We start from the raw sequence: 23576 nt of genomic DNA on the forward strand, positions 1-23576 counted from the left end.
AGAAGGCTAGCTAAATTTTCTAGAGGACGCGTGTCGATGCAGACTTGCACGTGAATCTTCTTTGGGAAAACCTGGCACGACCAGCAAGTGAGTATGAGTTACCCGACCAAGTTTGTCTCTTCTGTCAAGGTCTTACGAGCCATAATAATTTTTGACATCTTAGTCGCGTAAATAACTCCTATGTACTGTTAGAATTTTTTTCTGTAACCCAAAGCATTATGAGTTTTCTACCGAAGTTTCACACGGGTATATGACCATGTATACATACCCCCGAAATAAATTTTGAAAGTTTTTAAAACTTAAAAGTACTAATTTTTTTAATTAAGAAGGGGACATTGGTGTCTGGTTGAACCAAATCGGCATCCTATGATAGATCCTTAATATTCCTTCAACATCTACCTCAAAAGAAATATGCTTACGCTTGTTAAGTTGTCCATAAAAATATCTTGTCACTTTTTTTTATTTAAATTCTACTCTTTGACTTATACGCCTCAACGTGCAAAGCACGTGCTTCTAACTAATAGTGCAAAGTGGATGAATAAAACGTCTCTTCTGTTACCTTTGCAACTATGTATTATTTAGGTCGAACATGAGTATAGTTGTGAAATTATAAATACATGTCCGTTAGTGCAATTAGGCCCCTATTTGGGACGTGACAGTACATAATTGATATGGCTAAATTTGTATTGAAAAATAGTTTCTAAAGATACTAATTCTAATAATCTTATACACACACACACACACACACACACACACACACACACACACACACACACACACACACACACACTTGGATTAATTTTGGGTCAATGAAAAATCTGGGAAAAACGTGCACATGCATCTCTTAGTCGATAAAGAAGAAGTATAGACCAAGCTGTTCGAAAACCTCAAATGTAGCTCGGGTTACATGTAGCCCGGTTTTGTTTATGTTTTTTCACATTTCAAAACTTTTGATTTAAAAGTTTTAGAAAATCTTTAAAAATGCGTAGACGTAGAGAATGTTATAATCTATCAGTGTGTAAATTTTCAGATTGAAATACATTATATTTTGCCCTCAGCAAAAATGACAAAATTTCACAAAATGACGAAATCCAGATTTTTGTGTACTATTCACCAATGATGAATCAAAAAAAAATATTTTTGTTGAGCCCAAAATACGATATATTTCATTTTAAAAATTTACATACTTGTAGATTACAATATTGTCTATATCATAGTATTTTTACAACTTATTTTAACATGTTTGAAATGAAATTTTTATAGATTGAAATATGGCCAACATGTAGCCCGTCCTACAAGGGTCCATTCTCCTCTCATACAAAAACAAAATCTCTTGCTCATACATTTGATAATGTTGCGTCCCTCCCAAGGGATTTGGATTGATGAGAGACCAAACGAAGGATGTTAACTTGACTGAATCACATTATTGATATACTCGATACCAGTTTACAAGGGTATTACGTATTAGAGGGCAGCAGTTGTCGAATCGTGGCACTATAGTTACACGGCACAATACTCTTTCCCACTCAATCCTGCCAATATCCCGCCACATAAATGCATTATTTTACTATCCCTCCATACCGGTTTACATGGATATTACGTATTTCAAGAAATAAATTTGACTACAAATTTATCCAACAAAGTATAAGATATATGCCATAAAAATTATACCATTGAAAACTTCTTTTAAATACGAACTCAATGGTATAATTTTTGTGGTATATATCTTATATTTTGCTCGCTAAATTTTGTATTTAAACTTGTTTTCGAAATACGTAATACCCCTGTAAACTAGTATGAAGGTATAGTAAAATAATGCATTTATGTGGCGGGATATTGGCAGGATTGAGTGGGAAAGAGTATTGTGCGGTGTAACTGTAGTGCCACGATTCCACAACCGTTACACTCTTACAGTTTGCATTTTACGGAGGAGCGACGTGGCCTGCTCCTGGACGACCTTCCAGGCTTCCCGGACATGGCGCTCCTCCGTTAGCGTGCTCCCAACGGCGCACCGGAGCATGTATATGCCACCCGCATTGGCGGCGCTCATGTAGGGGCCCAAGGTGGCCGCGTTCACCTCCTCGAGGAGCCTGCGGTTGAGCTCGTTGACCTTTTTCTCGCCGCCTAGCCTGTCAGTGGAGAGAAGACGGAAACACACGAGCGCGAAATGCCTGTCAGTGACCACCTCAAACCTAGCGTCGTCTCTTACGAGCTCCTCGAAGGTGGCGGCCATGCGGACGTGGGAGCGGATGTGGCCGCGGAGGCCCTCGACGCCGTAGCAGCGGAGCACGAGCCAGAGCTTGAGCGCACGGAAGCGGCGGGTGAGCGTCATGGTCCAGTCCTTGTAGTCGACCACGTCGTGCCCCTCCGCCCCCGCGTCCTTGAGGATGTACTCCTGCTCCGTGCCTAGCGCCGCCACCAGCGCCGCCGGCTTCTTCACCCACAGCGCGCAGCAGTCGTTGTTGGCCAGCAGCCACTTGTGCGCGTTCATGCTGAAGGAGTCCACCGCCTCCACGCCGTCGACCACGTGGCAGAATTCCGGGCAGACCAGCGCCGAGCCGGCGTAGGCCGCGTCGACGTGGACCCACACGCCGTGGGTCGCCGCGACGGCGCACAGCCCGCGGATGGGGTCGACGGCGGTGGTCTGGGTGGTGCCCACCGTGGCGCAGAGGAAGAGGGGGATCAGCCCGGCGTCCACGTCCGCCTGCATGGCGGCCTTCAGAGCCGCTGGCGAAAGCGCGAACATGTCGTGAAGTGATGTCGGGATCTCGCGGACGTGGCCGCGCTGGATTCCGGCGATACGCGCGGCCTTACGGAACGAGAAGTGCGTCTGGTCGGAGCAGTACACGACGAGGTCGCCGATGCTTCTCCAGCCAACCTCCGCGAGCTTCCGGTCCCTAGCGGCAACGAGGGTGCAGAGTATGGCCTCGCAGGAGGTTCCCAGCAGCGTGCCTCCGCCGCCTCCGGCGAACAGAAGGCTCTCCGGCAGGTGGAGAGCCTTGCCGAGCCAGTCGACAACCACCATCTCGAGCTCCGCGGCGGCCGGCGAGGCGGCCCACGTGAACGGCACGACGTTGATGCCGGCGATCAGCGCCTCGCCTAGGGCACCGGCGGTGCTGCTCGACGCAGGGAAATGAGCGAAATGGCGAGGGCTCTGCCAGTGCGTCATTCCCGGCAGGATGAGGTCGCGGATGTCCTGCAGCGCGGAGTCCCAGGCGTCGGGCTCGGCCATGGGCGGCGCGTTGGTGGGGAGCTCGTCTCGAAGGAAACCGGGGGTCACATTGGGACGCACTGGGTAGTCTCCCATGCGGCACCAGTAGTCAGCGATCAAGTTTATAACCTGGTGACCCCGAAGCCGGAACTCGTCGGCGTCCAGGAGGTTCATGCACGGCGGTGGCGTCTCCGCGGGCGGATTCTGCACGAGCGTACCAGCAGTCATGGTTTTGCATATCGAGCATGCAGGTGCCATACTTTCTGGTTGCTACTACACATGGAAGCATGAACTAGCTATTAATACACGGAGGCTGATCACAGAGCTACAACAGCTTGTGGCTATGCATACACGTACGGCTACAAAAGTCCAAAAAAAGTGAACATATGTAAAAGTTACTTAAATACAATAATTGGTTCATGTTTTCCACACTTTCTAGGTTGAGTGTTGAAAACAGTAGCAGTAATTCGTAAAAGAAACGTATCATATACAAATACTGCAATGACAAAGGAAAATAAGATTACATGATGAAGAACAGAAAAAAAAACAGCCTCCATGCATGACTGGACCATGCTGCAAAATGACAGCGACACACAAACAGTCAAGAATAGGTTTTGCCGTGGTAATCCCATCGCCTGGTTCCTCTCATATATCGACGTACACATATACAATACGTACAAGGCAAAGTAAAGGATCACAACCGATCCTGCAAAGGAAAAAGGAGATATACACAATCGCCATAAAGAGAAAAATAATCATCTAACCCAACTCTATCTTTAAGACTCTGCCTGTATCTATACCTTCGTGAACAAGGTTCAGATAGTTGGGTGACTAGTTTGGTGAGTACATCAGCTATCTGATCTTCAGAGGAGATGCAACTAACGTTGAGAGCGCCCAAAGCAACTCTCTCACGGACAAAATGAAAATAAATCTCAGTGTATTTGGTGAAAGCATGAAAGACAGGATTGACGGATAAATATGTAGCGTCAAAATTGTCGCACCACAAAACAGGTGGCCGAGACTGATGAACACCAAGTGTTTTGCGAACCGCATCACTGCTACTACTCCTTATATTCACCCTCGGTACTAGAACGGGATACCGTAGGGTGGTTGGGAGAGCTCCAGGGTACCGTAGGGTGTCGATATATGTTTTTCCCCTAGATCGTGAATAAATAGGCGGAAGGGCGAGGTCGGTGGAGGCCTAGAGGCCCCACACCTGCCCTAGGTGTGGCCAGGGGGTGCGTGGTCGCCTCCTGGTGCGTCTCCGCCTCTCCTCTGGACTCCGTATTCATTTCGGTAAATTAGGCACTTCGGCTTTTATTTCGCCCAATTTCGAGAATATTTCTTGTACAACTTTTTTGAAATACAAAACAATAGAAAACAGAACTGGAACTGTGGCATCTTGTCAATAGGTTAGTGCTGAAAAATGTATAAAAATGCAACGAAGTGTAAGAAAAATATATGTAAATCTGTGTAAAACAAGCATGTAGCATCAAAAATTATAGATACGTTTAAGATGTATCATGGAGCCAGCGGGTGTGGTTGGGGACAGCCCGTCGAGATGCAACCTAGTAGGGGAAGCAAACCCAGGGAGTTGGCGGCCCATAGCATGGCGAGGTGGGTGGGTCGTCGCTTAGAGTAGCGACTCCATGAAAACCCACTCCCATTCCTCGGCATGCTTGCCAAGTTTGCCGCGCGAGAATCGGCGACCGATCTAGCAAATTGAGCGACCGCGCACGGAAGTCGACATGGAGTGTGCGAGTGATCAGAAGGAAGTAATCATTAGGGAGAGAACGGTAGAACAAAATTGAATTTTTTTTTGATTAATATCGCTAAGATATAACTACACCTACTCTCTACAACAACGCAGGGCGCTAACACCACCAAGATAACATGAGAGATTCAATTTCTCCAAAAGCGACGCTTTCAAGAGGGAATAGTGCACAAGTACCATCATCGCCCTCATCAAAGATCATAGGTTTTCACCGATGAGAAAGTTCGCTCTCATAAAACAATCCCTTCAACAAGATCATAGCCATGCACAACCAATTAAAGCTAGATCTTAGTTTTTCACTCTGCAAGTCTAGACCTTAGTCCAATGCCATTGCCCATTGCTCCTAGTCACTGACCAGCAAGCCACACCTTCTTGCCAAGAGGAAACAAACTGCCATTACTAGTCTCCCGATCTCGGTTTCCATATCCTACTCCGCGACTAGATTCACCATGAGCTTAAAGACATATCCTACTCTAAAACCAAACAGTCAGAAAAACACGATTGCGCACAACCGAAACCCATCCATCCGATCCAGCAATTGAACATTGCTTGTGGAAAGACTTGTATGTCCTCTCTCCCAAAGTCCAGTTGTACCTCCAAAAATCTGAGCGCCCCAACTTTATTTCTTCTAGGAAAAGGATCATACAGTATATATTTGCTTTAGGTTTGATTCAAACTTGGACTGAAACTGAGCGCGGAGCGCCCAAACTTTATTTCTTCAAGTGACGAGGCAATTTATATTTATCTGAACAGACGACACAATAATAAAAGGAGAAATATATCGATGGTTTGTCCGTGAGTACTGGTCTGGATCAATTAATCCAAGTAGTGGCAGATCTGCTGGAACGCCGTGACGTGGTCCTCGGCGACGGCCATGTAGACGTCGACGTCGCCCTTAACCAGGCATGAGGGCACGAAGACCATCAGCCCCTCGACCGGCAAATCAGGCGGCTGGAACGAGGCGGGCGGCCCGGCGCCGAAGTCAACTTGGTGGAATCTGAACCCCAGCCAGCTATCGACCTCCAGGTTCGGGCAGCACATTGTGCCGGCTGTGGCCGTGAGCTCCTGGCCCTGTGCGTCTGCCACGGCCCCGAAATCGACGAACGACTGGATGTAGTCGCCGTCGATGCGTGCCACGGCGTCGCGAATGGCGCCGACCACGTCGCCGTAGCTCCAACACAGGACGTCTCGGACCTGGAGCCTGGGGAACGCCCACAGCACCATGTTGCCGAAGAAGTCCATGGGTACTGGAGGGTCGGCCCTTCCCCTGCAGTTCACGGCCACCCTCACCTGGGTGAACTCGCCGGGCGTGAGGCCGCGCGCCGCCGTGGTCTTCTTCCACAGGTGAGCGAGCAGGCACTGGAACGTGCTGCACCGGCCGCCTACGCGGGCCTTGAGCTCGTCGACGAACGCGGCGGTGAAGCGCACCGTGATGTTCTTGAACTTGTACAAGGGGGCGGCGGGATCTTCTCCCTTGAACTCGGTGGACTGGTGGTCGAACACCGGCGCGGGCACGCTCCGTGGCAGGGCAGTGATCCCGCGGTCGAGGAAAGGGGACGGGGCGGTGAAGTCCCGGCCCTGGCGAACCGCGCTTGCCCAGGTGGTGAGGAAGGTGCTCATGGAGATGCCGTCGGCGGCGTGGTGGTGAGCCGTAAGGCCGATCGCCAGGCCGCCACACTTGTACCGGTTTAGCTTGATCTGCAGCAGGGCCACGCCGACGTGTTCCTATAGCGCATGTAGAATTGCAGATAAATAAGTCAACTGCATCCACAGTAGCTGAGTAGCCTCATGCACCAAACAAATGGATCGTAATTACCTCCTGTAGCGGCACGGCAGGGTACAGACCCTCGGTGTTGGTGAGGACGCCGCTGTTGGACAAAACGTTCGACAGATCGACGGGAACGGTGGCTTCGACGACGAGCACGCCCTCGTCGTTGATGTGAAGGCAACGCCTGCCCCGGTGATCGATGGCGAGGCGTCCTGCCAGGTGAGGGTACACGGCGGCGGCGCGGCGCAGGCCCTCCTTGAGCGCCTCGTTCGATGGGGCGGGCGCCGGGTACACGAGCATGATGGGAACGAAGATGTCGAAGGTGGCGCGGTCGAAGAGTGTCAGCGGGACCATCTCGCCGGCGAGAGGGCGCGGCGTAGAGTAGAGTGGCTTCAGCATCGTGCTTGTCATCTCCATTTCGAATTGGCCGTCGTGAATGCATGTACATATAGAGGAGTAACGATAAAAAAACACAAAATCAGTAAGCAAAGCTGAGCTTCCGCAGGGCAATATCCCATTCCGCAACAAACCAAATCAATTTGTTAACCTTGCTAGGCCCCTGCTTGTTTCCAATCAACATTCGTTATGTTTAAACTGTACAAACCTTATCCCTCGTACGCATCACACTGGTGTGGAGTAAGGAATTTTGATCGACGAGGAGACCTGCGCTGCTTGAGGTGATCCTCCTTTTTGAAAATTAAAAAACTACTCCATCCCTTTGTTGATATAGTTTTTTGAGAAAGAAATCCGATATACAAGGTTTATTGCCTTGCACCACTTGCCTCGACAATTTATCTGAAGAATTTGATTATGTTTCCTTGTCTCGTGCAAACTCCTCTATTTTCTCATATTAATTAGTCAACGGTAATCTCGTCCAAAACTAGTGTAATATTTCATCCACGTATCATTACGAGAAAACTCTTCTTTGTCGTGCGACATTTCGCACGGCAAAGACGCCCATATGCACGGCAAAGGCTTTGCCGTTCGTGGACGCACGATAAAGTCTGCCCGGCCAAGGTTTCGGCGGCAAAAAGTAAAACTAATTAAAAAAATAAATATAAGTATATTAGATGAAATAAAATAGAAATAAAAACAAATAAAATGAATGGTGGCGCACGGCACAGAAAGAATCGCACGGCAAAGGAGCCTTTGCCGTGCATCTTGTCTGGCCGCACGGCAAAGGGAGCGCCACGGCAACGTCCACACCCTTTGCCGTGCATCATTTCTTTGCCGTGCGGCGTGCAGGGTCTTTGCCGTGATGCATTTCTTTGCCGTGCGTGCTACTTAGACTTTGCTGTGCAAAGCTTCTTTGTCGTGCGCCGCAGCTGAGTATCCTGTGTGGTTATTCGTTGCCGTGCGCTGTTCTAAATCTTTGCCGTGCGATTTTTCTTTGCCGTGCGTGCTGCTTGCTATGCACGGCAAAGATTTCTTTGCCGCACAACGGCAACGACAATTTTCCCCGTAGTGTATGTTCTTTAATGTTTATACTAAAAACTACACACTATACTTAGAAACGGATGGAGGAGTAGGAGGACCTAACTGCCAAGGGCAAAAATTCTTCTCTTATGCAGGTAATCTACCGATCTACGGCTACGCTCCGTTTATGATCGCCGCTTTAGCGTTTGGAGGACCACGACCTCTTTACGGAGGTGTCTACACGATTGGAGAATTCGGCCAAAGAGTTTATTGCCCAACATGGGTGGCTGCATAGTCTAAGGATAGCAGCTCCTTCACCATGATTTGTTAGCCTCTTCCGAGAGATCTCTTTGTACTTAAATTATTTTGTTTGAATTGTATCCGTGAACGGCTGTGTGCATCCTAGTTATGCAGAGGCCAGGTGTATTACGTCAAATTCTGAAGTAATAAAGCGCCTTTTTTTCGAAAAAAACTGCCAAGGGCACAACCACTAGTGGCCAAGGGGCTGAACTCCCGGATTTATGAGTGACTGAAAGTTGCTTAGGACTAGTTACCAATACTGAATGGTATAATACAAGATAAGACGTGCCTTTTGTTTGTGCGAAACGCCGTACAAGTTATATGTGGGAGAAGTAGCAATCTCTGTTCTTAGATGCTTAAGCTAAGCAGATGTTAACTTCCCTGCAGAGGAACAGCTTGCAACGAGAGAGATCTCCCAGGACATCGAGGGGACTGAAGGGTGGGAGTGACTAATATTACTTTCTTCAATCCATAATAAACATTGGGAACTTTAGCTCAAATTTAGGCAAAATTGAAGTGAAGCCTCAATGTTTATTATGGATCGAATGGAGTAATTTTCTCTCTCTATCATCCCATCTGAATATACCATCCATGGTCCGAGGGGAAATCGTGTGTCATAGGGTGGTGAACTGCTGATCAAGTAGCATGGGCTCTCAATCGACAATGAACAAGATACGAGAGCAAGGGACTAATATCACACAGTTTGAATTATTCAACACCAGGGCACAACAGACATTCCAATAAGTGTGCGGCCGGGATACAAGGTGGATGAAGTTGTACGTTTTAAACACTGACGCACTATGCGTTTATTACAGCATGCATATGATATATAGGTGGCGGTATATGTGGAGCAACAAGTTATATGTAGAGTTCAATGACCGATCGCACTCCTAGGATAGGGTAAATTTTGTAATTGATAAATCCTGCTTCCTTGAACATCTTGTTCCAGTCTTGCTCATATCGTTCTTTGGCCGTAAATAGCGACATCATCTGCATATCCATCAAGAGTTGAGCTTCAAGTATGTTTTGTGAAGGAGATCCAACCACTTCATCGATAATGATGACCTTCCCTTCCTTTGTTCCATGGGCAATGGCCTCTCTGCATCGTGTCAGGATCTTCACACAATCCGCGTCGCTCCAATTATGCAGCACATACTACCAATCCAACAACAAAGAACTTAAGATATTTTACAAAGTAGTTTGTTGAATGCATGTTGGTTGTATATTTGTGCGCCTTTGTAATGGTCAACAGAAAACACTACCTTGAGTAAAATACGATCAGCAGATGGGATGAACTTCATCATATCTCCAGCAATAAACTCGATGTTGTCCTGGGCCGAGCTGCCTTCAATCACATGTGGGAGGTCAAGAACTGAACACTTGACATGTGGGAAGGCCTTGGTGATGGCCCTCGCCATGGTACCGGTCCCACCAGCGACGTCGACCAGGGATGTTATCCCCTTGAAGACGTCACTGCATTCGCGGACCACAAGGTCTGCCAGGTAGCGGCTGTCGGCAGCCATGGCCTCGTTGAACACGGAGTTGAACTCGGCGTCTTGTGCAGCAACGACATAGGGGCTCCGGCCGTTCGCCATCACGAACGGCGTGGCCTCGCCGTCGCTCTGGAACCACTTCCCCAGCTGCAGGGCGGATCCAACAATCTGCGGCGTGGTTGTCATGAGAATGCACGACGACAGCCGCCACGCGCTGCCGTTGATGCCGGTGTCGCTGACGAGGAGGCGAGATATTGTGTTCAGGTGGTACACGCAGGCCGCTCCGTCGCCGTCGGCCACAGGGGCTTCCTTAGCCACAAAGATTCCCTCCGTGGCCAAAACGTTCATGAGGCGTGCCAAGTAGGGCTGCTTGCTTGGAGGGAGGGGGAGGGTAGCAAGCAGGTCAGACAAGGAGGCGCTGCCACCGCAACGGTGGAGAGCATCGGCGATTCCAAGCTTGACCGCGCTATGCAATGCCATGGACTTGAGGTAGCCTAGGGAGTGGCGCACGAGATCGGCCTCGGCTTGCAGAAGCTCAGCGCTTGCCATGGCCATTTCGATTGTTTGCTTGTGCTTTAAGGATGGAAACTTGGTTGAGAAGAGAATCTTCACAATGCTCGATTTATAGACCCGTTATCCGGAGTACGCGGTGGATGCAGCTAGCCATCTGCTGGCATGCGGACTTCCTTTAATTTTCCGTATCTTGCGCTACTCAAATTGATTAACCCATTGGCTGCAGCTATATCAGATGTATAAAATTTAATACAAAGCAGTTAGATGTGCACAAGATAACATAAAACAACCCCCGTTCACCCATTCATTCATTAGGCTCTCACTTGTTGATTGGTGATTATGGTATCAGTGCGCGCACCTGCCGCGTTAAACTACTCACAATAGAAATACCATAGTTAGTATCATGCATGTTATGCATGCAAAAAGCTGATATGTCGGTGTAATTAAAGATGAAAGATTGGATTATACTATCATAGGTAGATAACGTATCATAGCACGTAGTACTAGAAAATTTAATATTAAATACATCTTGTATACATAGATTTGTATTGAGATTCTACAAATCAATTAATATAAGAAGATTATGATACTGTTATATGATAGCATGCATTGTAGACATGATAACATGTAGTAATATTATACGCATGATACTTCTATATAATACTATACATTGTGACTAGTCTTAAGGCTCGCTGCGGTACGTCTCGGACGAAGAGTGAATTTTTTATGGACAAAGGTAGTATTATTATAAGTCTGTGTATCCGGACAAGTGTACTAAGCTGGGCACCGAGATAATCATACTTCCTTGCCGTAGTGTCTTTTTTTTCTGGAAAATTTCAAACCCCAGCATCTACACGCTGCACAAAACCATTTTTTATAAAATTCTTTAATTAAACTATACAAAATAATATATTAACCAATTCGAAGTCACCTTCCCGACCATAACTGTTGCTACACCTTAATTACTAGCACTTATAGTTTCTACCTCAAGTCCTCAACCTTAGTTCCGGCAGACTAGTTAGCTGGGTAGTGCATTAACTTGCATTATGTAGAAACAACAAAGATTATAAATAAGTGAGTTTATAATTAACCTCTTGACCAATATACTATCTCCAACCTAAAGCTTATGTTTTTTTTTGAAAAGTCAAACCAAGTAAAATTTGATCAAACCATCTGAATAATCTATCAACAAACATAATATTTTGTACATATATAGAATACGAAAATATATTTTATTATATATTTAATGATATTAATTTTATATTTTACATGTTAATAATTTTTGGTAAAAACTTAGTCAAATTTGAAATAATTTGATTTTCTAAAAATAATATAAACCATAAACTTTGGGATGGAGGTAGTATATACGTTGATGGATTTGTTTGCTAGGTAAGTTTTGTCCTAGAACCAGGTCCTCGCTCCATTGGCGACCTTGATGGAAAAAGATAAGAAAACTGCCTCGGCTTCATGTTCAAGGCCGATTTCTCCTGGCTTAAGTAGCTTTTCTGAGCAAGCAAAGGCCAGTTTACACCACAAAAGCTATGATAACTTGTTGGTTCAAAATGGAAAGTTTTTGCTACACGCTAGGTTACGAACCACCAAATATGCCCATACCTTACATGCTTCAGTGCCATCGTTTGAACTGCTTCCTTTAGTCAATTACTACATGTGAAGAGTAAGAGTTTGTGTACTGTGCGTTCAAAACTCGTAGCTGTTAGCTACCACGGTCGCCCACATGACATGATGTGTTTGGACAGCTACATGATGATCAGCTGTTCACATGTATTATCAGTCTTCTTCTTTTTCTGTTTATGTGATGTCAGATGTAGATGTTTTGTACCTTTGCGTTTAGTTGAACGGAGAGTCTTCCATTTTGATTTGTTTTGTGACGTTTATGTAAATATTTTGACTTCATGTGTTAAGTGCAACATACATGCTACACGTGGGGAGGAAACAAATGAAGGCTAACCACTATGTTTTGTCGTTTACCAAAAATTGTGGAAGCCTTGAGACTACCAATTAGACTGCAGGTAGCAAAGTGGAGCGAATGTACCGAATATCTCTTGTTCATACAATTTATGTGATGTGGCCCTTTACAAGGGATTTTATACAATTTGTGTGAGTAGGTGGCGAGTTTGTCTTCTCATTAGTTTTTTCAAAGTGCAAAGGTAGCATCACCTAGATACTCACATTACCTCGCTATACCTATTTCGTGCAATTAGGATATATTAGCAAACAAGTGATGAGCTTGTGAGCTACAAAAAAACTATGCATGCACCTGTTGTTGCAATATGAACCAATCTTTGTTGATTGCAACTTAATTTATTTATTTCGGTATCATTATAGTATTTAAAAAATCTTGACTCTAGGGCTGGTTGTTAAAATTGAAGATTTCCATTGTAACTAGATGTATCTTTGAGACCTACTCATCTTTTTTAATTTATTCGCAAACCTTATTGAAATATGTATAGCTGATTTCTTACATCTTAATGAACAGCCTTTATAATATTCCATGTTTGACTTGGTACTCCTATACATGTGTTTGTAGGGTTGGGGGCCAACTTCAGGTTTTCAAAAATTATTAGGAATGAGGTTTAATTAGTTTTCAGTACTACTCCATCTCTCACAGTTTATTATGCGTGCACGTACGTACTCTTAGGTCGCAAATTTTATCAAGTTAGCATTAGTTATATGTTATAAAAATTATATCATTAGAAAGTTTAGTTGATCTGTTTTCTAATGATATAATTTTTGCATTATATAATTTAAATTATATATGTCAAATTAGCGACCTATGAAGACGGAAAGACTAGTAAACTGAGACGGAGGGAGTACATGCTATGCCCCTATTTCTCAGGGTCGTTACTATTGTGTTACTACTAGCATACACAACATTAATGCAAGAGATTAATTTCACGCTAGATTAATGCATGCACTCAATCTGTGTAAACCAAAACTGATAAGTGCATGCCTTTATTTTTGCTAATCACATACAGTACATTACTGTTTAGAATATGCTGACATCTTGTATTTACTGAAGTAAACTTTGAAAATGTCATTGTAGCAAATTTTAACATTCCTTTTCGTAGGTGTATGACACCTGATATGCTCTTTCAATGGAACACAATTAAAACTAGGATTGCTCTGATGCAGAGATACTTTTTTTTTGTTATTTGGTCGTCTCTTTGTGCTATTAAAAGATTTACAACTAAATCAGATTACCAGTTTCTCAAAAAAAAATCAAATGAGCAGATGTAGGAGGTTAATTTGTCCGGAGCTAATAATAAGAGAATTTGAAAATCAAATCTTTCTTTAAAGATTCAAATCTTTGTTTGGCATTTACAACAGAATGTTGTGGTGACTAGGGAAGATACGAGCAAAGCTCCTAATTATTCTTTTATGCAGTAATATTGAGACTGCTGAGGGTATCTTCTTTCCCTGCAATCTAGCAAAATCTATCTGGCAAGCCTTTGGAGCCTGTCTTGGAGCCTCTTCTTGCCCAAGAAATTTGTGGTAAAGTCTTTCTTGGTTCTAGGCTTATCTGCCAGGAGATAGGAAATTCCATACCTTGTTAACTGCTTTTATCTGCTAGTTCATTTGGATAACTCTTAAAATAATAAAATTTGAGAAAGATGTTCTAAAATCAAATGTGGTGGTTATTTTTACGATGTGCTCGTTTGTTTACTATTGGGCAGGTCCCTATGAAGAGGAAGCGGTGACAAAGTTCAGGATAGGAGCTCGAAGACTGACGGAGAAATCTTTTGAGTTGACATGGGCTACACAACATGTGCCATCCACTCATGCGACGATTTTGATGATCGAAGGTCCACAGGAGATGGCCATCTTATGATGTGTGTCCAAGGATGTTCGTTTTGTTGGTCTCTTGTCTTGTTGGTTTGAACTTCTCTAGTTAGCTTGAGTTTATGTAGGTTTTAGCCCCGTAGTGGGTTCTCGATATCGAGGGTTTCCTACGGATGCAAATGCATCCTCTTTCTAGTCCCCTTCTTGTGTGTTTGATTTGGTGATAGTGTCGTGAACTTTCTTTTTCCGTTATCACAAGTAATGGAAAAGGGTAGCCCGTTTTGAAGAAAAAAAAGTGTCTACATCAACCATACTTTATATATTTCAGTAAACAATTAGTTAGTTCGGCCCTATTAACTTAGGATATTGGTGTCCCTTTAATTCTATGGGGTAACGCAAAGTAGCAATAGGAAGATTGCATTTATGAAATTTATTATTAACCTCTTGACCAATGTGAGTATGTTTAAAGGCTGCCAGGTAGCATCACTTAGATTGGAATATTCGGAATGTGCTACACGTTTTCTAAGTACAATATATTGGCTAACAATTAATATATCTTCATACATTTGTACCAATCAGCAGGTGTCCAAGTCGTCGAACAGTGCCATTCACGAAAATATGGCTAGCTAGCTAGTATATGTGGAAGGATGAGCCGGTAGGAGACTCAAGTTGTTCCATGGTACACACGGTAGGAATTTGTTTTTCTATTCAGGTCTTCTTTCTTTGGCTAAATCAGATCATGCGAGTACCAGAGTTACCAATGTTAAGCCTCAGCGCATTGGCCATTTCGATCATTTGCTTGTGCTTATGGATCCAAACTGGGTTGATAAGCGAATCTCAACTAGGCGTGATTTATATGCCCAACGTGGTGGATGGAGCCATATTCGACCCATGAGGACTACTTTGTAGCTTCACTCCCTCTCACATTGTCTAACAGTCTAACCAATTGGTTACAGCTTTCGAGAACCAACCTAGGTTGGGTTGTTAGGAGGATGGTTGTACCCAGCCCGCCATAGTTTAAATTCCCAGGTTTGACATCTATGTGTGTTATAAAGGTGGAATATTCATTCAGTGAGAGGCGATGTTCCCGTTGACATCGAGACGTCTATGGTGACTTCGTCAATTTCAAGATCCAATCCGTCGGCTCAGTCTTTCGGAGGTGCTCATAGAAGTAGGGTGTGCATGTGTGTGTTCATAGGGGCGAATGTATGCGCGTGTATGTGAGCGTCTATGTTTATACTGTGTTTCTAAAAAAAAATTGGTTGCAGCTTTCTGATGTACACTATAATTTCGTTTAAGGTCTTTATCGAATTTTTGTTTTAGTTTTAAGCAGTTAGGATGGTGCCTTCCGATGTACACAAGACAGCATTGCAGTCTTCTCACTTACTGATTGGTCAGCATGGTGTTAGCGCGTACCTCTCGTCAAGGCTGGCCGGATGCGTATTATACATTAATCGTTGCTTGTGTATGCGAACTTGGAATGAGCTGGGTAATGGAGATTTTCTTACTATGCATGCTAATCACATACATCTTGCGTAGGTTAAGTTGAGGTGACATCTCGTATCTGCTCAGTGTCTATCTCGACCACATCTTATAAATTTCAGCAGGCGGTCACTTAGCCAGGCAGTGCATGCAGTAGCTTACGTACATTATGTAGGAATGATGAAGAGTGTATATAAGTTTGTTTACAGTTAGCCTCTTGACCAATGTGAACGCTGACGGATTTGTTCCGTAGCCAAGTTTAAAAAAAATTCTATTACCGGATTATGACTCCATTGGTGACCTTGAGACAAAATAAAGGAATATACATATTTCTTTGACTTCCATGAGCTGAGGCTAGCTAATATCTCCTTGCTCAACTAGCTTTTCCTAGCCACCAAAGGCTATTTTACACCCCAAATCTGGGATGATTTGTTGGTTCCAAATAATAAGTTTTTGTAAGGCTTGGGTTGGGAACCACCTAAGGTAGGATCAAAAGATTACCATAATTTACATTAGTTCAGTTGCTTCGTTTGAACCGCTTCGTGTATAGTATTACCAAATGAGAAGACTAAGAGTTTGTGTTCATTTGAAATTCACCGATGTTAGCTATCATAATAGTGCTCATGCCATGTGCTTGTCCAGCTACATGATGACCAATTGTTCGCTTGCATTATCCTTCTTTTGTTTTTTTATGTGATGTCAGCTGCATATGTTCCGTACTTGTGTCTATAGCAGTTTTTTTCCTTCATTTTTTTGTTGGCATCCAAAGTAAGTATTTTGACCTTTTGCATTAAGTGAAACAAACATGTTTCCGTACTCATGGCATATGCATGTAACTTTTTCTGTAGATACATGTTCATATAAAAAAAAATTCATCGAAGGTTGATGGCGCGTAGTCGACACGTCCGTTGGGAACCCCAAGAGGAAGGTGTGATGCGCACAGTAGTAAGTTTTCCCTCAGTAAGAAACCAAGGTTATCGAACCAGTAGGAGTCAAGGAAGCACGTGAAGGTTGTTTATCTTATGGGAGAGACACCACTAGTGAACTGTGGACCCCGGTCCAATTCTTTACATCTAAAATACAATCTATTGCAATTGTATTGTTCTTCGCAAACAACCATCATCATCCACACTATACATCTAATCCTTTGTTTACAGCAAGCCGGTGAGATTGACAACGTCACTGTTACGTTGGGGCAAAGTACTTTGATTGTGTTGTGCAGGTTCCACGTTGGCGCCGGAATCCCTGGTGTTGCGCCGCACTACACTCCGCCACCAACGGATGTTGGGTGAATAAATTACAGTTGGGCAATTGACAAATAAAGAAGGCATACTAATGCACATACATATATCATGATGAGTACTATGAGATTTAATCAGGGCATTACGACAAAGTACATAGACCGCTATCCAGCATGCATCTATGCCTAAAAAGTCCACTTTCAGGTTTTCATCCGAACCCCTTCCAGTATTAAGTTGCAAACAACAGACAATTGCATTAAGTATGGTGCATAATGTAATCAACACAAATATCCTTAGACAAAGCATCGATGTTTTATCCCTAGTGGCAACAGCATATCCACAACCTTAGAACTTTCGTCACTCGTCCCGCATTCAATGGAGGCATGAACCCACTATCGAGCATAAATACTCCCTCTTGGAGTCACAAGTATCAACTTGGCCAGAGCCTCTACTAGCAACGGAGAGCATGCAAGAACATAAACAACATATATGATAGATTGATAATCAACTTGACATAGTATTCAATATTCATCGGATCCCAACAAACACAACATGTAGGATTACAAATAGATGATCTTGATCTTGATAGGCAGCTCACAAGATCTAACATGATAGCACAATGAGGAGAAGACAACCATCTAGCTACTGCTATGGACCCATAGTCCAGGGGTGAACTACTCACACATCGATCCGGAGGCGATCATGGCGATGAAGAGTCCTCCGGGAGATGATTCCCTCTCCGGCGAGGGTGCCGGAGGCGATCTCCTGAATCCCCCGAGATGGGATTGGCGGCGGCAGCGTCTCTGGAAGGTTTTCCGTATCGTGGCTCTCGGTACTGGGGTATTCACGACGAAGGCTTTAAGTAGGCGGAAGGGCGGAGTCGGAGAAATCACGGGGGCCCCACACGCTAGGGCCGCGCGAGCCCCCTCTAGGCCGCGCCGCCCTAGTGTGGCGGCGCCCCGTGGCCCCACTTCGTTTCTCCCTCGGTCTTCTGGAAGCTTCGTGGAAAAATAGGCCCCTGGGCGTTGATTTCGTCCAATTCCGAGAATATTTCCTTACTAGGATTTCTGAAACCAAAAACAGCGAGAAAACAAGCAATCGGCTCTTCGGCATCTCGTCAATAGGTTAGTGCCGGAAAATGCATAATAATGACATATAATGTGTATAAAACATGTGCGTATCATCATAAAAGTAGCATGGAACATAAGAAATTATAGATACGTTTGAGACGTATCAAGCATCCCCAAGCTTAGTTCCTACTCGCCCTCGAGTAGGTAAACGATAACAAAGATAATTTCTGAAGTGACATGCTATCATAATCTTGATCATACTATTGTAAAGCATATGAGATGAATGCAGCGATTCGAAGCAACGGTGAAGATAATGAGTAAACAAATGAATCATATAGCAAAGACTTTTCATGAATAATACTTTCAAGACAAGCATCAATAAGACTTGCATAAGAGTTACTCATAAAGCAATAAATTCTTAGTAGAAAGCTTTGAAGCAACACAAAGGAAGATTTAAGTTTCAGCAATTGCTTTCAACTTCAACATATATATCTCATGGATAATTGTCAACACAAAGTAATATAACAAGTGCAATAGGTAAACATGTAAGAATCAATGCACACAGTTGATACAAGTGTTTGCTTCTAAGATAGAAGGAAGTAGGTAAACTGACTCAACAATAAAGTAGAAGATAGGCCCTTCGCAGAGGGAAGCATGGATTACTATATTTGTGCTAGAGCTTTTTTATTTTGAAAACAAGAAACAATTTTGTCAACGGTAGTAATAAGGCATATGTCTTATGTATAAGATATCCTATAAGTTGCAAGCCTCATGCATAGTATACCAATAGTGCTCGCACCTTGTCCTATATAGCTTGGATTAACATGGATTATCATTGCATAGCATATGTTTCAACCAAGTGTCACAAAGGGGTACCTCTATGCCGCCTGTACAAAGGTCTAAGGAGAATGTTCGCATTGGATTTCTCGCTTTTGATTATTCTCAACTTATACATCCATACCGGGACAACATAGACAACAGATAATGGACTCCTCTTTAATGCATAAGCATTCAACAACAGTTAAAATTCTCATAAGAGATTGAGGATTGATTATTCAAACTGAAACTTCCACCATGGATCATGGCTTTAGTTAGCGGCCCAATGTTCTTCTCTAACAATATGCATACTCAAATCATATGATCATGAAAATCGCCCTTACTTCAGACAAGACAAACATGCATAGCAACTCACATGATATTCAACAAAGGTAAAAGTTGATGGCGTCCCCAGAAACATGGTTACCGCTCAACAAGCAACTTATTAAGAAATAAGACACATAAGTACATATTCTTCACCACAACAGTTTTTAAGGCTATTTTCCCATGAGCTATATATTGTAAAGACAAAGGATATAATTTTAAAGGTAGCACTCAAGTAATTTACTTTGGAATGGCGTAGAAATACCATGTAGTAGGTAGGTATGGTGGACACAAATGGCATGGTTATTGGCTCAAGGATTTGGATGCACGAGAAGAATTACTCTCAATACAAGGCTAGGCTAGCAAGGTTGTTTGAAGCAAACTCAAGTATAAAACGGTGCATCAAGACTCACATATGAACATATTGTAAGCATTATAAGACTTTATATCGTCTCCTTGTTGTTCAAATACCTTAACAAGAAAATATCTAGACTCTAGAGATCAATCATGCAAACCAAATTCTAACAAGCTCTATGTAGTTCTTCATTAATGGGTACAAAGTACATGATCCAAGAGGTTAAACATGATCTATATGAGCACAACAATTGCCAAGTATCAAATTATTCAAGACATTATACCATTTACCACATGCGGCATTTTCCGTTTCCAACCATATAACAATGAATGAAATGGTTCAAACTTCGCAATGAACATTAAGAATAAAGCTAAGAACATATGTGTTCATACGAAACAGCAGAGCGTGTCTCTCTCCCAAACAAAGAATGCTAGGATCCGATTTTTATTCAAACAAAAACAAAAACAAAAACAAACAGACACTCCAAGTAAAGCACATAAGATGTGACGGAATAAAAATATAGTTTCACTAGAGGTGACCTGATAAGTTGTCGATGAAGAAGGGATGCCTTGGGCATCCCCAAGCTTAGATGCTTGAGTCTTCTTAAAATATGCAGGGATGAACCACGGGGCATCCCCAAGCTTAGACTTTTCACTCTTCTTGATCATATTGTATCATCCTCCTCTCTTGACCCTTGAAAACTTCCTCCACACCAAACTCAAAACAAGCTCATTAGAGGGTTAGTGCATAATTGAAAATTCATATATTCAAAGGTGACATAATCATTCTTAACACTTCTGGACATTTCACAAAGCTACTGAAAGTTAATGGAACAAAGAAATCCATAAAACATAGCAAAACAGGCAATGCGAAATAAAAGACAGAATCTGTCAAAACAGAACAGTCCGTAAAGACGAATTTTTTAGAGGCACCAGACTTGCTCAGATGAAAATGCCCAAATTGAATGAAAGTTGCGTACATATCTGAGGATCACGCACGTAAATTGGAATATTTTTATAAATTTTCTACAGCAGGGGCGGCTCAATTTCGTGACAGCAAGAAATCTGTTCCTGAGCAGTAATCCAAATCTAATATTGACTTTACTATCAAAGACTTTACTTGGCACAACAATGCAATAAAATAAAGATAAGGAGAGGTTGCTACAGTAGTAGCAACTTCCAAAACTCAAATATAAAACAAAAGTGCAGAAGTAAAATAATGGGTTGTCTCCCATAAGCGCTTTTCTTTAACGCCTTTCAGCTAGGCGCAGAAAGTGCGAATCAAGTATTATCAAGAGATGAAGCATCAACATCATAATTTGTTCTAATAATAGAATCATAAGGTAACTTCATTCTCTTTCTAGGGAAGTGTTCCATACCTTTCTTAATAGGAAATTGATATTTAATATTACCTTCCTTCATATCAATGGTAGCACCAACAGTTCGAAGAAAAGGTCTTCCCAATATAATGGGACAAGATGCATTGCATTCAATATCCAAGACAACAAAATCAACGGGGACAAGATTATTGTTAACCATAATGCGAACATTATCAATCCTCCCCAAAGGTTTCTTTATAGCATTATCAGCAAGATTAACATCCAAATAACAATTTTTCAATGGTGGCAAGTCAAGCATATCATAGATTTTCTTAGGCATAACAGAAATACTTGCACCAAGATCACATAAAGCATTACAATCAAAATCATTGACCCTCATCTTAATGATGGGCTCCCAACCATCTTCTAACTTCCTAGGAATAGAAGATTCAAGTTTTAGTTTCTCTTCTCTAGCTTTTATGAGAGCATTTGTAATATGTTTTGTAAAGGCCAAATTTATAGCACTAGCATTGGGACTTTTAGCAAGTTTTCGTAAGAACTTTATAACTTCAGAGATATGACAATCATCAAAATCTAAACCATTATGATCTACAGCAATGGGATCATTGTCCCCAACATTTTGAAAAATTTCAGCAGTTTTATCACAAACAGTTTCAGCAGTTTTAGCAGTTTCAGGCAATTTTGCACGCTTTGCACTAGGAGTAGAAACATTGCCAACACCAATTATTTTACCATTGATAGTAGGGGGTGTAGCAACATATGAATCATTAACATTACTAGTGGTGGTGATAGTCCAAACTTTAGCTACATTATTCTCTTTAGCTAGTTTTTCATTTTCTTCTCTTTCCCACCTAGCATGCAATTCAGCCATCAATCTAATATTTTCATTAATTCGAACTTGGATGGCATTTGCTGTAGTAACAATTTTATTATCAATATCCTCAGGTTTAGCAGCCATTTTATTAATTAAAGAAGATTGTGACGTAGACATGTATGAGATTCGGTTTTCAGCATTCGAAAGCTTAGTTTGCAAACCAGAAATCTCCATATTCAAATTTTCAAGTTGATTTCCTATATTTTTCAACAAGGCAGATTGTTCATTCATAGTTTTAGTAAACAATTGATTTTTCTCATATTGTGATTGCATAAAGCTCTTAGTAGCTCTTTCAATTTCTAACATCTTTTCCTCACTAGGCGAAACAAATCTACCATAAGAATTACCATAACTATTACCATTAGCAGAAGGATATGGCCTATAGTTGTTACCGGAATTATTCCTATAAGCATTGTTGTTGAAATTATTACTTTTAATGAAGTTCACATCAACATGTTCTTCTTGGGCAACCAATGAAGCTAAAGGAACATTATTAGGATCAACATTAGATCTACCATTCACAATCATAGACATAATAGCATCAATCTTATCACTCAAGGAGGAGGTTTCTTCAACAGAATTTACCTTCTTACCTTGTGGAGCTCTTTCCGTGTGCCATTCAGAGTAATTTTTCATCATATCATCAAGAAGCTTTGTTGCCGCCCCCAAAGTGATGGACATAAAGGTACCTCCAGCAGCTGAATCCAATAGGTTCCGCGAAGAAAAATTCAATCTCGCATAAAAGGTTTGGATGATCATCCAAGTAGTTAGTCCATGGGTAGGGCAATTCTTCACCAAAGATTTCATTCTCTCCCATGCTTGAGCAACATGTTCATTATCTAATTGCTTAAAATTCATTATGCTACTTCTCAAAGATATAATTTTAGCGGGAGGATAATATCTACCAATGAAAGCATCCTTACATTTAGTCCATGAATCAATACTATTTCTAGGCAGAGATAGCAACCAATCTTTAGCTCTTCCTTTTAAGGAGAAAGGAAACAATTTTAATTTTATAATGTCACCATCTACATTCTTATACTTTTGCATTTCACATAGTTCAACAAAATTATTAAGATGGGCAGCAGCATCATCAGAACTAACACCAGAAAATTGCTCTCTCATAACAAGATTTAGTAAAGCAGGTTTAATTTCAAAGAATTCTGCTGTAGTAGCAGAGTGGAGCAATAGGTGTGCATAAGAAATCATTATTATTTGTGCTAGTGAAGTCACACAACTTAGTATTCTCAACAGTACCCATTTTAGCAGTAGTAAATAAAGCAAACTAAATAAAGTAAATGCAACTAACTAATTTTTGTGTGTTTTTAATATAGAGAACAAGATAGTAAATAAAGTAAAACTAGCAACCAATTTTTTTGTGTTTTTGATATAGAGAGCAAACAAAGCAGTAAATAAAGTAAAGTAAAGCAAGACAAAAACAAAGTAAAGAGATTGGATGTGGGAGACTCCCCTTGCAGCGTGTCTTGATCTCCCCGACAACGGCGCCTGAAAACGGTCTTGATGGCGCGTAGTCGACACGTCCGTTGGGAACCCCAAGAGGAAGGTGTGATGCGCACGACGAGTAAGTTTTCCCTCAGTAAGAAACCAAGGTTATCGAACCAGTAGGAGTCAAGGAAACACGTGAAGGTTGTTGGTGGCGGAGTGTAGTGCGGCGCAACACCAGGGATTCCGGCGCCAACGTGGAACCTGCACAACACAATCAAAGTACTTTGCCCCAACGTAACTGATGAGGTTGTCAATCTCACCGGCTTGTCTGTAAACAAAGGATTAGATGTATA

The 23576-nt window shown here is 42.6% G+C and overlaps 3 protein-coding genes across 3 annotated transcripts; all 3 read right to left on the reverse strand.

Annotated features, from left to right (window-relative positions):
- Window positions 1-1900: 1900 nt before the first annotated feature.
- Window positions 1901-3439, reverse strand: LOC124648525 (tyrosine decarboxylase-like). The gene has a single exon (XM_047188274.1). The coding sequence runs from the start codon at window positions 3437-3439 to the stop codon at window positions 1901-1903; it is 1539 nt and encodes a 512-aa protein (XP_047044230.1).
- Window positions 3440-5801: 2362 nt separating this feature from the next.
- On the reverse strand, window positions 5802-7170 carry LOC124705480 (tryptamine benzoyltransferase 1-like). Its single transcript, XM_047237194.1, has 2 exons — window positions 6802-7170; window positions 5802-6710 (listed from the first exon to the last, which is right to left on the reverse strand). Exons 1-2 carry the CDS (start codon window positions 7168-7170, stop codon window positions 5802-5804), a joined length of 1278 nt encoding a protein of 425 aa, XP_047093150.1.
- Window positions 7171-9327: 2157 nt separating this feature from the next.
- Window positions 9328-10517, reverse strand: LOC124707962 (flavonoid O-methyltransferase-like protein Os11g0303600). Its single transcript, XM_047239655.1, has 2 exons — window positions 9732-10517; window positions 9328-9624 (listed from the first exon to the last, which is right to left on the reverse strand). The coding sequence occupies exons 1-2, from the start codon at window positions 10515-10517 to the stop codon at window positions 9328-9330; spliced, it is 1083 nt and encodes a 360-aa protein (XP_047095611.1).
- Between the last annotated feature and the right edge of the window lie 13059 nt (window positions 10518-23576).

Source organism: Lolium rigidum, chromosome 4 (genome assembly GCF_022539505.1).
Source record: "Lolium rigidum isolate FL_2022 chromosome 4, APGP_CSIRO_Lrig_0.1, whole genome shotgun sequence".
NCBI classification, from domain to species: domain Eukaryota; kingdom Viridiplantae; phylum Streptophyta; class Magnoliopsida; order Poales; family Poaceae; genus Lolium; species Lolium rigidum.